Source organism: Megalopta genalis, chromosome 3 (genome assembly GCF_051020955.1).
Source record: "Megalopta genalis isolate 19385.01 chromosome 3, iyMegGena1_principal, whole genome shotgun sequence".
Classification (NCBI taxonomy): domain Eukaryota; kingdom Metazoa; phylum Arthropoda; class Insecta; order Hymenoptera; family Halictidae; genus Megalopta; species Megalopta genalis.
Window position 1 is genome coordinate 33,750,698 of NC_135015.1, and position 16,143 is coordinate 33,766,840.

At 47.4% G+C, this 16,143-nt stretch overlaps 1 protein-coding gene across 1 annotated transcript in view; it reads left to right on the forward strand.

Annotated features, from left to right (window-relative positions):
- Positions 1–16,143, forward strand: part of cpx (synaptic transmission protein complexin) — a 528,009-nt gene that overhangs the window by 494,862 nt on the left and 17,004 nt on the right. The window contains exon 4 of the mRNA XM_076520683.1: positions 15,834–15,963. Within this exon, the coding sequence (XP_076376798.1) occupies positions 15,834–15,963 (130 nt within the window). The remainder of the gene's footprint in view (positions 1–15,833; positions 15,964–16,143) is intronic.

Below are 16,143 nucleotides of genomic sequence, written 5' to 3' on the forward strand. Positions count from 1 at the left end.
AGAATGGTGCCGATAGAGCTTGCGAGGCCGGCGACCGGCTGATACGAACGAGCCGCGAGCTGCGCGGACATAAATACCGCCGGCAGGTGCGAAGGAACAGTATTGTTTATGTAAATGGGTCTCGCGAGTAACGGGCCGCGGGCACGCGTCTAAATTCCCCTGAATTTCCTAGCGCCGCCGTAGCGGATCGATTACGCCGGATGCTGGAATATGGATAAATAGGCGACTGCCGCGAAACTCGAGCCGTACTGTCGTTCTGTTAACGACGAGCCGTCTCGATTCCCCGCGAGGAGCTTGCCGTTTCTTCGGGAACATGATCCGTCGTCCCGAAACTGTTCGATAAGCATGATTATGTTACGTTCCCGACACGATAATTAAATTTTTCTGCCGCTTTCGATGAGTGGATAAGTTCCGTGCTATGTAAAATGATCGCAAGTGAGATCGGGTGTCGTCGATCTTATCGATTAATAGATCGCGATCGAGAGTTCATAAACCAGATCCAAAGTATTCGAAGTATTTGAGAAATTTCAAAATACTATTACGCGATTTTCGACCGATTTAAAATAATTAAGAACAAAATTAAATGTCTGTATACATAGCCAGTAGATGACTGAGGTCATTTGAAGGACTTTTTCCTTAACCCGAGAAAGATAACCTACGTCGCAGAGGCGCCTGCGAAGACTGTTGATTTTTGTTAATTTTTCATAGAGGTCTAGTGATTTAAGTTTAAAATTACTTAAAATATAAAAAAATATAATATAAATGCATTTTATTTTTACAATAATGCCAAACCTTTAAAATGACTAGATTAACTTAAATAAATATCCATTGTTAGTATAAAATTGACGTCTTAGAAAAGCATGCGCCTCTGAAACGTATGGTTATCTTTTACGTACGTTGTCATATGGTTATCTTTCTAGGGTTAACGAAAATGCGATCCGAGGCTTCGTTTAAGAGTTATTAACGAAAAACAGCGACCAGTAAGAGGCAAGCTCGCCTTGTGATTAGGCGCCTGGTGCTAAGCGGCCGAGTCAATCAGCGGAACTGAGCTTCGAGCGCTCGTTGGCTCGGCCCGCCTTGTGCCAGCTGAGCTCGCCTCCCATTGGCCAGTGTTTTTCGTTAATAACTCGTAAACGAAGCCGCGGATTGCATTTTCGCTAAGGAAAAAGTTACTCCAAATGACGTCAGAAATCGCCCCTGCCCGGGTGTTAGCATAATTATGGAACACCCTGAATACTGAACTACTAATGTATGTATATTGTTTTATAGCAACGCCAAGATTTATTTAAACTTCGTACGATTTCTACGACTGTGTATCCTCGAATAAAACAATTTATCTAAAAATTCGTGGTAGAAACATTTTCATAACGTATCAGAAATTGTGAAAGACAAAATTAGGAAGCGATCATTTGGACCAGTTTGATAATTACGCTGATTCAAACAGTTGAAACGAATACGGGACATTTCGACGTTCCTTGAAAAATTCGATCTTCCATTCCGGAACGTTCGATAAACACGATTATGTTATTTTGCCAACGACGATCGCATCTTTTCTTGCTCGAAGAACGAAAGACGTTGTTACGGGGGCTGCGAGGCTTTAACGGAAAGGAGAAATAAATCGCGAAGAGGGCGAGGTAGGGAGCTATCAAAGCCTAAAACTCTTTCAACAGCGAAGCTTAATGAAGACGTTCTTTGTACATCTTCCGCTTTGTCCGCCGCGTTCTTACAGCGTTTGTCGCATTCACCCAATTGTCTGCAATTCTACTGTTCCTTCGAAAACTGTTTACCAGAATTCCTTTTCACCGGGTAGTATCGTAGACCGCCGGGATACCGGAGCCGGTTACTCTGGCCAATTGCTGTGCTTTTCGTTTGTTTTCCGCGCATAATTAAGTTGCTCCATGATACAGTATCAACATCGATCAAAGACTCGTTCAGGAAGAACTGTCGCAACTTTGTCCTTTGTCATTTGTCGTTCGTGTTAGAGATGCGCGAAAACTCGAAAAAATGAAACCGAATTTTACTCGCTTCGAAAAAGCGAACCGATTCGAATAATCGATTAAACCGAATAGGATCTTTATGCAAAATGAAACTTTTCAGAATAAATAGTCAGGTAAAAGAGGTTAAATAAAAAGAACGCACTTTGATTGGTTATTTATAGTCGCGTTTTTAGTTGCGCTCGACCTTTGACCTAGACCGATTGACCTTTCTAAGCTCGATTAAGCTCGCAACTTGCCGAGCCATGGCGCCAGTATTGATTTGATTAATTAATAATATCACTTATCAATTGTTGCACCGTGTATCAAATTTTTACATTTCTTCCGTCTCGTCTATTTTTGAATAAGACAATCGAGTATCGCCTGTTCTCGTTAAATATGAAATGAATTATACCCGAAAGCGTACGAGTGGCGCGGCAATTGGTCACCCCCATAGAAACCGGCTCCGCTGCACCCCCACGTCTCCGTCAAAGAGCGACAACGGGGACACGGTATATCAAGAACACCGCCGAAAACTGTACGAAGTTCGCCGAACGAAACCAATTTGTACTTGGCGTGCAACATTAATCAAGATGTAACGGATAGCCGGCGGAATCGCCTAACGAATTCGTTAAACCCGAAATCAATATTCGGCGCGCCGTTAATCATCGGCCGGGCAAACATCGTCGGTAATGGCCGCGACGCAATAAAGATCGTCTCGTTTTCCACGCACAATTACCATTCACGGTGTTCCGTCGCAGACCGAACAAAAGCAAAGGAGCCGCGTCGGGCCGCGTCGGGCCGCGACGGGACGCGAGACGCTCGCTCGACGAGATTCAAAAGAGCGAGCGGAATGAAAAGGAAAATAATGCGCCGGAATATCGACGCGTGGCCCGTCAACGTTCTCGATATCCGAAAGCCGGTTGTCTTTCTCGGCCGGAAATCGGCCGAGGACGGTGGGATCGCGGACCGGAAGCCAGCTGGGGTGCAAAATAGGGGCGGCGAACAGAAACAGACAGCTTTCCAATTTCAGAAATTCATGACCCACGGAGACAGCTCTCTCTCTTTCTTCCTCTCTCTCTCTCTCTCTTGGACTGACTGGTGTCAATAAAATCGCATGGAAATACCGAGAAAAGCCTGCCGGTAGCCGCTCCGCCATCGAACTGACGTACAAGTCGGGGATAACTCGGTTTTAAATCAGCCCGACAGACGCGCACCCTTATTTCCACGTCGCGTCACGCCGTTTACGTGCCATTTTCCCCGGCTTTCCTCCGGGAACGCCTATCTCAGCCCGCGTCATAACTGTCTGAATTATAAGAGCCGCCGGCAATCGCCTCCTAGACGCTCCTATTTATCTCTCGGACCTTCTTCCGCGCGATTTTAAAATCGCAGCCTCGAAACACTTTTATCTCCCGCAATCTCTGTCTACTTTAACCCCTTGTTCCGCGCGATCTCTTTGCAAACCGCGGCGATCCAAGCTTCTTCGCCGTTTGCAATAAACCGGGAGAGAAATTCGCGGAGAATTAAGATGATTTAGTTTCATTCGGCGTGCATTACGGTCGAGGTCGCCAAAAATCTGCACAAACATGTCTTCGTTGTTCCTATCAAATAGAAGATGATGGTTGATTTTGGTGCTCGTTTGTATTGTCTCGATCGCGATGCATACACAGAATAGAAAGAGGACAGAGAAGAAAGGAGGAAGACATTATTGTGCAGATTATCGTCCGTACAATTGATTGCTTCTATTTTTGCATAAATAAATGTATCTTGCAGACGATGAATAAACCGTGGATTTTCTCGCGGCAGCAATGAGTGAGCCGAATGCGAATCCTATTGTGCTACGTCCAACGCAGCAGAATTATTAGAAAACAAAGTACAAAATATGCTCGATTTATTCGGACAATTTCGCACGAAGGTCCACAGTTTATCAATAACGATACAAGAATTTTTGCACAGTGTCGCAGAGCCGAGAACAATTTTCCAACGAAGCGTTCGATATCCGAAACTTCGATTCGAAATTTACGAGGCAGTTCGCCGGTGTTTTTATAAACGGTATCCCAAAATTATGGCACATCCAAAAACCCAGAGGTTCCTGAAATCATTTTCAGTAACTTTTTCCTCAGCCAAAATGCGATCCGTCGCTTTGTTTACGAGTTATTAAGGAAAAACGGTGACCAATGTGAGGCGAGCACAACTGGCGCGAGGCGGCCAAGCCAATGAACGGACCTGGGCGTCGCCCGCTCGTTGCCTCGACCGCCTCGCGCCAGACGCTCTGGCCTCTCATTGGTCCACAGTCTTTCCTCAATAACTCGCAAACGAAGCCGCGGATTGCGTTTTCGCTAAGGACAAAGTTGCTTCGAATAACTTCGGGAACCTCTTATTTCCCGGAAGCAGCATAATCTTGGGACACCCCGTATATAATTGATTCGTTCGGTTCCGATAGAGACAAGAACGGCGGATGGTACGCGGAGGATAACAAGGGTCTCGATTGTTAGTATGTATCGTTGCCGCGGCGGCGGAGCTCTCGCAGCGACGAGGAGCAAGGTGTCAGGCTAATTAGGTTCCGACGCGATAATTAAAATCCGGTGGCTGATCGATATCGTGTTCAGCACGAATACCCTGGCGGGCGTCAAAGGTGACGGCGACCGAGATGAACAGGTAGGTGGAGGATGAGGAGGAGGACGGAGGAACAAGACGGATGACGAGGCAGAAACCCGCGAGGACCTTCGGAACAGGAGGAGAAACGACCGGGGAACCGTCCCGGGAACAGGGGAAGACTGTATATTGAACTTAACTGGGGTCAAATTGACTCTAGTAGGGAGTCCCTGCATTCAATATGGCGACTTCCTAATAGAGTCAGGCTGACTCCTTTTAAGACGTTCACCGAACCACGCAGCGGACCAGCGCCGATAACCGGCGTTCAAATGCGAGACAATTATTGTATCGACGAATCGTTTCTCCTTTTTCCCCCCTTCCTTATTTCTCCGGATTTTTCCTTATTTTTTGTTTTTTTTTTTAGTCGTTCCATCCGGAACACGCGTCGCGCGATGTTCCGTTTTCGCGGACGCTTTTACGCAGCGTGCGCGCTAAATTGTTAACACTGGATTCACGCTGGTTTCGCCAGAAAGCGGCTGTTTCGTTTTGCATTAGTTCGCAAAATCAGACGTTTATTCGGATTTCGAACGAGCGTTGTTGCAATATTTGTCCGCGAGCAACGAGTATAGCGAGCAAATAACTCGCGCAAATGTATCCGTGCAATCTGAATAACCGTAAATTAACGAATTAGCGTCGTTTTGGCGGGCTCCGTGAATCTGGTGTTAATTTGTTAAAAAGTATCCGCGATGTGCCGATACAAGCGAATTCGTGCGCAGTTGTAAACAGACTGCGGATTTTTGTGGAAAATAAAAATTGCCAGCCTCGATTGCAAGGAATTAAAACAAAATAGAAAGATCTTCCTTCGTTTAATAATTTCGTTAGATTAAATATAACACGTTGTTGATACTTTAATATTCTTTTAACCTGTCTACTCTACTCGAAATTGCAACTACTCAATTGTGCCATAAATGCATAAAATCCGCAGTTATAAAGCAACGAACTTCGTTGTGACGATATTCACGACGATGTTAAATTTATAATATTTCTTCCTTTTTTCGCTTCTTTCATTTTTCCCTCTTTGTTCGTACTCATGCGATTGCTATATTAAATCTTTCTATTTGTTATTACTTTCACTGTAATATAAGGTTTTTCCGGGAGGTTATATAATAATATTAGGAGGCTATATATATTAGGAGGTTATATAATATAAGGTTTTTAAGGATTATCCGTATACACGAATAAATTATTATTATTATTATTATTATTATTATTATTATTATTATAATTAAGATCGAAAACTTTTAGCAGGACCGCGTCAGCAATTAGCAACGTAAACAGCGATTGACTGCGAAACGAGTTAGCCAATATGTATTTACTGTCGCCAATTTCCTGCAACAATCTCGTACGGCCAGCTATTTGATGTTTCGGTGAACGGCCCGAAGCGGTGTAAAACTGGACGAGATCGAGCGGTCGTTCGTCAACAGATCAGAAAGGTTCGAGAGGTAATTCGCGATGATCCGAAGGGTCGATTCTAGCCAGTTAAGCTAAACAACAAAGGGTAAAAAAAACTGTCTGGAGGGTGGGCGAAGAGGGGGGGCGGGGCGATGGATATCGCGATGGAGAAGCGACGTTGACAGGGCAGCATTGAATTTCTGCCGGATGTAAACGCGCGACACGATGCGTACCATTAATCACGGTATCGAGTGCCGACAATTCCGCGGATCAAAACTGCGAGCGGCCGCGTTTATAAATTCTTCGGAAAACCTGCGAGCCAGAACGAGAGAGCGAAAGAGAGAGAGAGAGAGAGAGAAGGAAAGAGAGAGAGAGAGAGATGCTTTTCTCGCATCGTCGATCCGCATTCGGCCCCCGGAAATTGCAGGTTTCGGTGTGCGGGCCCGCGCGGTCGCGTACGCGCAATTAGAAAATTAATTTACGTTATTGGCGCACCGTGTTTAATTGAATTTCATTAATTACTTCGGCCCGGTATTAATCAAACAGTGTAACCCGGGGCGCGCCGCTTTTGCCGCGCCCGGCCGATAGACAAAAATGACGAAACCGGCCTGTCCTTTTCGATAATGGCTATAATGACGATAATTGATACGCGCGGCTCGCTGATTAATAGGACAGATTCGACGTTATTGCTGCTACGATAACTCACGCGGACGGATCGCCGGGCGACCTTTTAGCAGCCCCGACTGCTCCGTACTTGGAACTCGGACGAAATTGCGGGGTCCCCGTTGCGACTTGTGCTCCACAGGAGGAAACAATCGTTTGCAGCTGTGGCGACTTTGTAATTGCACTTCGGTGCGTCGCTTTAGTGTCCGAATTCGGGACACCGTGATCCCATCCTGCCTGGATGTGTCGGTGTTTCGTATAGATTGGTGATGATAGTCCTGGAATCACGACGTGCATTTTTGCCCCGTTGGTGGCAGAGCTGAACAAAATTTTATTCCGATGACAGATGAAAGATAAAGGCTAACGAATAAAATTTTATTCGACACTGTCGTATGAATGTCCAATGGAAGAAATATTGATCTGCGTAGATAATAATTTATCCGAGTATGATTTTATTCGAATAACTGATTCGAATACAAATTATCGATATGTTTCTTCCATGTTGCTTTTTCGAATTATTCGAACACACAATTTATTCGAATAAAGAAGCATTCGAATAATGTATCATTCGAATAAAGAAGCATTCGAATAATGTATCATTCGAATAAAGAATTATTCGAATAAAGAAACATTCTAATAATGAATCATTCGAATAGAGAGTCATGCGAATAGAGAATCATTCGAATAAAGAATCATTCGAATAAAGAATTAATCGAATAAAGAATCATTCGAATAAAGAATCATTCGAACAAAAAATCATTCGAATAATGAATCATTCGAATAAAGAATCATTCGAATAGAGAATCATTCGACTAAATAGATACAATAATTTACGATGAATAATTGTTCGAATAAAGTATTCGACTAAAAGCATTAACGGCTATACCGCGGATTTTTATGCAAAATAAAACTTGTCTGTGTCAATCGCGGGACAAAGAATTTACGCTCTGAACGATTCAAACGAAGTTTGGAAAGCACGCAAAGGTAGCTTAAAATTCTTCAAAACGGTTTCACCGTGTCGAACAAAGGATCCTCAAATTACGAACGCGTTAAATGCCCGTATATTTTTACCCGGTCATTGTTTTCCGCCGTTTTCCAAAACAGCTACGCTGGCACGACGGCCGTTGACACGTGAAAAAGCAACGAAAGGAGGCCGTCGAACAGCGAAATCGAAAAACGTTTCGTCGGGAAAGAAACGACGTATCGTGCAATCGTTGTTGGTCAACGCGCCGTCCTCATTTCCGTTTTATATACATACACGATATTTCTTTCTTTCTTTTTTTTTTTGTTGTTGTTGTTGTTTTGGTAATCTCCGCGTCAGTGAAACGGGACGGACGGAAATATTCGCTGACCGTTAAAAAGAGTCACGACTCGGCCGAAATTGAAATTGGACGCGCACGCGCGCACGGAGGGGCCGCGATTTACGAAAATTGCGAGGCACGCCGCTGTCTGTCCTGAATATTTTCGTCGCGAATGGAACAGCGACGGCCCGACGATCAGCTAAACACGGCGACAACAAATGGAACGGGAGAGAACGGAAACAATGTCCCACTGTGTATGCACTTTATGCGGCGTGCTCATCGGTGTACGTCATGCATTACTCGAATGCGCCAGATTTTCCCTGGAACGAGCTATTGGCTTGTTTGAAAAGTAATTTTGCTCTTTTTTTTGCAAGCTATCTCTATTTGGAAAACCGAAATTACTTTTCCAACGACCCAATGGATTCTCTGTTAACGCTCGAACGGCGGACCTGTTCGCGCTATTCCGTTCTTTTTGCTCCGAATAAAATTCTCGTTTCTCGAGATCGATGTTTAAACATTTCAAGTAAATATCGAACAACTCGAGGTCGGTTCTCTGGAATCGCGTTCGAGAAACGCGCGTTTCTCGTCGAGCAGAGAATTCTTCTTGCGACGATCGTGATCCACGTGCGGCCGTTCTCGAACGGCCGGCTAACGAACGATCTACGAATAATTACGTTTACCGTCGCGTCTAGCACGGTCACGTGATAATTAAGCCGATTCCCGGCGACCGGGAAACCATGGGAATACTAATGCTGTAACGCAAACGGAGTATCGACGTGCGCCGCGGAAACGCCGTCACTTTTCTGTTGCGCAACACTTTTCCGCGGTTATTCTTGGAGAAATCAGATTCCTTTATGTAAACGCCTAGTTGTTGATGTACACGGGCTAAAATGTAGATCGTAGACGATTACGGCAGCGGTCTCTGCAAGCTCGTCTCATGCGCACGAAGTTGCGCAATTTTTCGTAATCGCGTCGCTTTTCTAGCTTCTCCCGGCGCAGAACTATCGATTCTCCGAAAGCATCGTTCGTGCTTATTAACCATTCGATTATTCAAATCAAATTTGATTCGTGTTATATTACGAATAAAATTTCATTCGAGAAATATTATGAACAAAATTTTATTCGTATAACATTTCGAAAATATTCTTCGAATAATTCGTATACTTCGAATAGGTTCTCCGAATAATTCGTACAACATTTCGAATAATTCGAATAATTCGTGTAACATTTCGAATAAATTCTTCGAATAATTCGTATAATATTTCGAATAGGTTGTCCGAATAATTCGTGTAATATTTCGAATAAATTCTTCGAACAATTCGTATATTTCGAATAGGTTCTCCAAACAATTTGTACAACATTACGAATAATTCGAATAATATTTCGAATAGGTTCCTCAAATAATTCGTGTAATATTTCGAATAAATTCTTCGAATAATTCGAATACTTCGAATATGTCCTCTGAATAATTTGTATAATATCTCGAACAAATTCTTCGAACAATTCGTATAATATTTCGAATAAATTCTTCGAACAATTCGTGTAATATTTTGAATAGTTTCTCTGAACAATTCGTACAATATTTCGAATAAATTCTTCGAACAATTCCTATAATATAATATTTCGAACAGGTTCTCCGAACAATTTGTACGATACATCGAAAACATTCTCCGAATAATTCGTACAATATCTCGACAAAATATCTCGATCAAAATTTGCTTCTTAACTCGTTATACGATTAAAATGTGCCCACCTCGACCATAAACCAGGCCATCGGTCATTCATCCCTCGCGTTCTCGAAGCGTGAAAAACGGTCTCGCCGGCTCCCTAAATTGTCCGTGCAGCTAACGAAAATAATTTGCGAGGGCCGGAAAGGGTGGAAGCGGGTAGTTTCCCGCGTAGTGCCGGCCGGGAGTGTCGCAGTGCGGCGCGGCTTGCGGATGCGACGCGTCCGGGCCGGTTTTGCGTTGGCGCGTCGTTAGACGCGCGGAATCGGGCCAGGTAACGCGGCTGAAAAAGGAGACCGTTTCAAGACTCCGCCAGGTGAATCTCGTCGAGCGCGTCGCGATTATGCGAAGCGGCGTGTTCGCTGGGAATCGGCCGGCTTCCGGGGTGCGGAACAAGGATGATTAAAAGATGCCGCGCGTGGCCAACGAGACGCACTCGTCGCGGTCCGTCGGCCGACTTGCCGAGGAGCATTAATTAACGTCAGGATCGGTGCATCACATTTGACATCGTCGCGAGGCACCGGCCTCGTTCATCCTCGCGCTATCTGTCTCCTTCGCGCCGTCGCTCCCCGCGCGCCCGCCTGCAGCGGTGCAACGTGCACCTGCATGGAACGCACACACGCGAGCCGCCGTGCCGACGCCGACCGGCACGCTAATGGAACGAAACAGCGGAAAAACGAGCAGCCACGGATTTATCGGTGATACGGTGATTCCGCGGGACGGGCGAGACTCTCCCGTGTAATTAAGTGAATGTAATTGCGTCTAGGCTGGCCCGTGATAGATGGATCTCTTTTTGTTCGCGGCGCGTTCGGATCCGTTCGGAACACCAAGCCTCGACAGTCCGACGAGACCTGGCTCTCTCGATGCAATGGCGCAAGGTTTCACAATAATTACATGTTCCGTGCCGGTTCGTGATCTGCTTATATTCGACGGAGTTACGTTCGCGTTCGAATAAGTTTCCAAGGTCTTCTACGAGCCAGTTTATGTTCGAATAGCTTTCGAGGCGCGGTGGGACCTCGATTATCCGGGTTAAGTAGATGGCCGCGGAGTTTGGCAAAATTTTATTCGCACGACGAATAACAGATCAAGATCAACCTTTTCTTTTCTAAATTAAAGCTTGAAACTTCTACTTCGAGATAATGTTCCCGGATTTTAAGTTCGACGCAACCCTTCGAATACGAGGCCATGCTCGTCGTATCGAAAATTGCCAAGTTTGACGAAATGCACGGACTTGGTAAAATTTTTTTCGGAGATGCCGTTTACGGTCGAACGAAGATCGATCCTTGCCCTGTAATTTAAACAAAAATAAACGCTGCTGCGATTTCTTTTCGCGAAGTTATGACGCTTCAAAGTAACCCTTGCATTTTTATCACGGCCTCGCATATAAAGGGTTACAGTGGCGAGGGTGCGTCGGACTTAAAATCCAGGAACACGATCTCAAAGTAGAAGTTTCAAGCTTTCATTTGAAAGAGGGTTCATCGTCCCGAGATGATTATGCGCGGGGTTATCGTCGGTGAAAGTTGCCCAATTTTTCAGCGCTATCATTTTTCGGAGCGGCGCATTCGTCGGCGTAAGAGCCGTTTATTTAGATGAATGATGGCGCAGAGGGGAGTCAATCGGCCAGAAAAATTCGCCGAGAAGCCGCGCACTTGGAAGCGACCGCGCCGGATCCCCCGGTCTAATAGCGAGGGAAAATAACGCGGAGGGTGTCGGAGGGGGTTGCAGATGTTCGCGGAGGTGTTAACCGTCGGGACACGGGCCGTGTAAATGGCTCGGCCTACATAATTCCGTGGACGATGCCTGGTAATCTCTCCGCGACCGAGAGACACCGGAATCGACGGTAGAAAATGGAGGGCGGGTCTCGTCTGCCGGTACGGCGAACAAAAGGGCGGCCTCGAGGTGGCCCGCGGGTTGGCAGAGAGAGAGAGAGAGAGAGAGAGAGAGAGAGAGAGAGAGAGAGAGAGGAAGAATCGGAACAAAACGGGGAACGCCGATGGAAAAAGTAAAATGCTAGATGAAACGCGACGGCGACGCTGCGAAAAGAGACAGCCTGCACACGGGGTGTCCTTTTTAGCAAAAATAAATAACGGCCGAAAACAAACGGGGCGAAGTTTCGCCGGGACGGAGCTGGAATTTTTTTTCGAAAACAGCAATTTCCACTTCGAAAACAGTCGATGAAGTTTTTCAGTGACCGGACGGCCGTTGGTCGGTCGAAAAAACTGCTAAAGCGAACGCTGAAAATTTATTGTATTCGTGCGACGGTTATATCAAATTTCTTTCTCTCTGTTTCCCCTTCTGTAACAAAGAGTTCAGAACTGAACTTCGCATAACCTTCACACATCGATAAATATAAATAATTACTATTATTAATATTATTATTATCACAACGAATAAGTGCAATTTAAAATTGTGGACGAGCGCAGGGTGAACGCGAACCGGCTTAATCCCGAGCGGATTTGTAACGCAGTGGCGCGGAACCTGGTCGAAGCTGGTCGAACGGAGCGAAGCGAACGGGCCGTTTATATTCGTATCTTCTCGGACGTGATCCCGGCAGAAAAGGAACACCATGGGACGTGGCCGCATAATATCTGGAACACCGGGTACTGTTTGCCGTGTGTACGACCGCGAACCGCGCACACGTCCTGGCGTTACAATGCCGCGGGTGGAAGCGAAGCACTCGTACAACCGATCGCGTGTCTGGCTTGTACCCCAATCGGGCTCATTGTCCTGCGACAAGAGTGGCGAGGGTACAAAGGCCCGTTGCCGGCGCGAGTTCTCGGTGGGCTGCTCTTGCGGGTGGGGCTCGATGATATCCCCCCGTGCCGGTCTCGTTGCATCGCGTAACACCGCGATTCCGTTCCGTCCACGTTTCGGCTCGATGCAGGCCGGACAATCCACCGTAAATAGGGGAACACGGCGCGTGTACATACGCGAAACCCCCGATGTTACGTGACGATCTCCGCGTCCCCGGGACCCCGGAAATCATCGGCCGGGATTCGATGACACCGGCAGAGATTGAAATTGTCTCGAGCCAACACGATTACCGGAGCTACATGCGCCCGGGACGCATGCGGATCACTGCCGGCTGATAGCTCAGCTGCCGGCCGATCCACCCCGATGACCGCGCGGCACGATCTGACCGGGAATTTTGCCGGGCAACGCGATCGTGATCCGTCCGATTGCCGGTGTCCTGTTGGCTCGGCTCCTCATTTGTTTGCCGACGGTCTTTTACAACGTGAGATAATTCGAGTCGATCGCACGGCGGCGAAGCCACGCCTACTTAGGACGACAGGGAGGAAACAACGACGAGGCCACGCCTGCTTGGGACGCTGGATACGAAAAGGCAACGAATCCACGTGTACTTAGAAGTTAAAGAGCCGTGACGCCACGCCTGCTCGGGACGCTGGAAGCGAAAAAGCAACGAGTACACGCGCTGCTTAGAACGCCAGAAATTAAAGAGCCGCGTAGCCACGCCTGCTTGGGACGCTGGATATGAAAAGGCAACGAATCCACGTGTACTTAGGAATTAAAGAGCCGCGACGCCGCGCCTGCTTGGGACGCTGGAAGCGAAAAAGCAACGAGTACGCGCGCTGCTTAGAACGCCAGAAATTGAAGATCCACGAAGCCACGCCTACTTCAGGCGCTGAAAATGAGAACTCAACGAAGATGGACACTCTAAATTGCAAGAAGCAACGAAGCGACGCCTTACTCAGTGCTCTCGATACCAACGGAAGCAAGAGCACTCGTGCCCGAGAGGCTCTAGAATCGAAGAGCAGCGTGGCCACGCCCACCAAGGCATCGCATCCGATAAAAGCAACGAGGCCACGCCTACTCGAGGCAGTCTACAGGCGACGAAGGCAAGGAAGCTACGACAATTGGCGACTATCTCCGCGAAGAGATTAGAGTACACGGTCCTCCATCGAATTCGTGAGGCACAAAGTCTCTTACCGGAGCGTCATTAGCCCCGCGCGATAGCCCCCAGGGGCACTTAAGCCCGGTGTCCGGGGCAAAGAGCGTTCGCAGACTGCTCTACATAAATGTTTTAGAGTTTACCGTGGTCGTAACGTCGAACGGGAGAGACAGGAGCTTGTTTCGGAGCCGGGCTAAGAGCAGGATCATCGAGTCCGTCCACGGATTCGACTTGGACTATTTACGATCCTCTTGGCTCGTTAACGAACAAGACATCGGGTACCATGAAACGCCTGCAGCGGAGCGGCGTGGGACCCGGCCGTGGGGATGGAAGGTCGTCGCTTTCGGTTACTTCGTCCCGTCGGAACTTTCTCGTTAACGAAGTTTGGAAATAGTGTCGCCGTCTTCGTCGTCTCGTAGACCTCGTCGTTCTCGTCGCGACGACGACGTCTGCGACGCGTTGGCGGTGCGGCAAGTGGTATCGAGAAAACTTCGCAGCCAAGTACGCCGGTTTAGCCGAGAGTATCGGTTGTGTCTGGAAAAGGAGAGAAAGAGAGAGAGAGAGTTAGAGAGAGAGAGAAAGAGTGAGAGAGAGAGAGAGGCCGCCGAGGGAAATCGCAGAAATTAGGCTCGGAGAATCGGAAAACGATCGATCCGCAGTCGTTCCACGACTCTCCCTCTGTCTCCCCGGCCGTGCCACCCCCGGGCAAGGCTTGCCGGGAACGTAGCAGCCGTCGTAAAACATGACAAATGCCCGGCTCGCGTAAACAGGGTCCCTCGTAAACGGCGCACGTTTCGCATTCACCGAAACTCTGAATACTGCGAACTTTACCCTAATTCGATCGAATAATTTATCTATCCCCGATCTATACGCGAAACTTCGTTCGTTCGTTCGCAGCAGGTTTCGTTCTCCCCGGTGGTGGTGGCCCGGTAAAATCGCTGCTAAGAAAATCCCGCGCGATTCCGGATCCGCTCGGCGGATCGTTCCACGGCGTTTAGGAGCCGCCCCGGTCTTCTATCCCGATAACAACGGATCTGTTTCTCGCGAATAGAATTTGTCGGTGATCCCGGCGTAACGTTTAACGTCGGGATCGGACGGCGGCCGTGACTGAAACGTTAGCCGGGGCTCGCTCGTAAAACCGTCCGGGGAGCGTCGTGAAACGCGAGACCGCGCGCGCCGCGTCCGACTTTATAGTCTATTTGTTGCTCGACTAACCGGCAAATCTCTCCGCGGTTGTGTCTCCACCGGGAGGGAAAGGATACCGTTCCTACGGCGTTACCGTTACCCGCCGTGAACGGAAATCCGCTCTGAATTCCGATCGACGGCCGATACCGCCGCGATAACAACGATCCCACGGGCGCGTAAAAGCCCGGGCGAAACCGTCGTCCCCGATGCGGCCGGTGTTTTATGCCGGTAATTATCTGTCCCGATCGCGTCCGCCGATGCATTATCGAAGTTCTAACGAGTCTACGTCCGAGCCAGGGCCGCCCATCGGGCTCCCGGCTGCTCCATTATTGATACTAAGCGAGAACGATCCGGTTCGCCGATCGGCGAATATCGGACGAGTCCCTTGTCGGCATGCTCGGCTCGACCGCGACGATTCTATTAAATGCCGACGACGAATTCCGTCGATCGACCGGTTGATGTTTAGTTTAGAAGGAGGTGCCGAGATGAGGGAATACTTTGGCGGGATGAGCAGGATTTAGAGATTCTATTTCATTCTATTTGATATATAGTTTCTTCGAACGAGTTTTTATCCCAGTGAAATCCTACTGGGATAAATTTTTGTTTAGATAAAACTCTGCTCTTTATTCAGGGTGGACCAAAGTTATGGTACTTGCGGGAAATATGGGGTTCCTGAGATCATTCGAGGTAAATTTTTCCTTGGCGATAATGCAATCCGCGGCTTCGTTTACGAATTGTTAACGAGAAACAGTGGCTAATGAGAGGCGAGCGACAGTTTTGCTAAGGAAAAAGTTACGTCGAATGACCTCGGGTACCCCTTATTTCTCGGAAACATAATTTTAGAACACCTTGTATTATTTAGCTATACCGGATGAAATTATTGACAACTTAGCCGACGAAAACTGAGCAAAACTAAGAGAAAGAAAGCCGAAAGGTGTTGAATCGCTTTGACGTAGCCTTGACAAATAAACGTTTCCAAAACCGTGAAACCGTAAGAGACTAATTCGACACTGTGCTTTACTTTCAGTATAACATAAAGAAACGGGAAGAGGTGCAGGAAGCGACCCAGGAGGAGCCTAACCCGCTGATGCGTAAGAAAAAGACGCCAGAGGAGTTGGCCGCGGAAGCCGAAGCGGAGGACGAGGACGACATCACCAGTACGTATCTATCATCCGGCTCATCGTCGAATTCTCGATTACCGTTTCCCAGAAACCGGCCGGAGGCTTATAAATATAGAGAATAATTATGAGTCGATAAATACTTTGGTGTCGAAACGAAGCACTTCGACAATGATACGGTTGGGAGATCCTGAAACAAGGTTAGCAGGCCTGCAAACT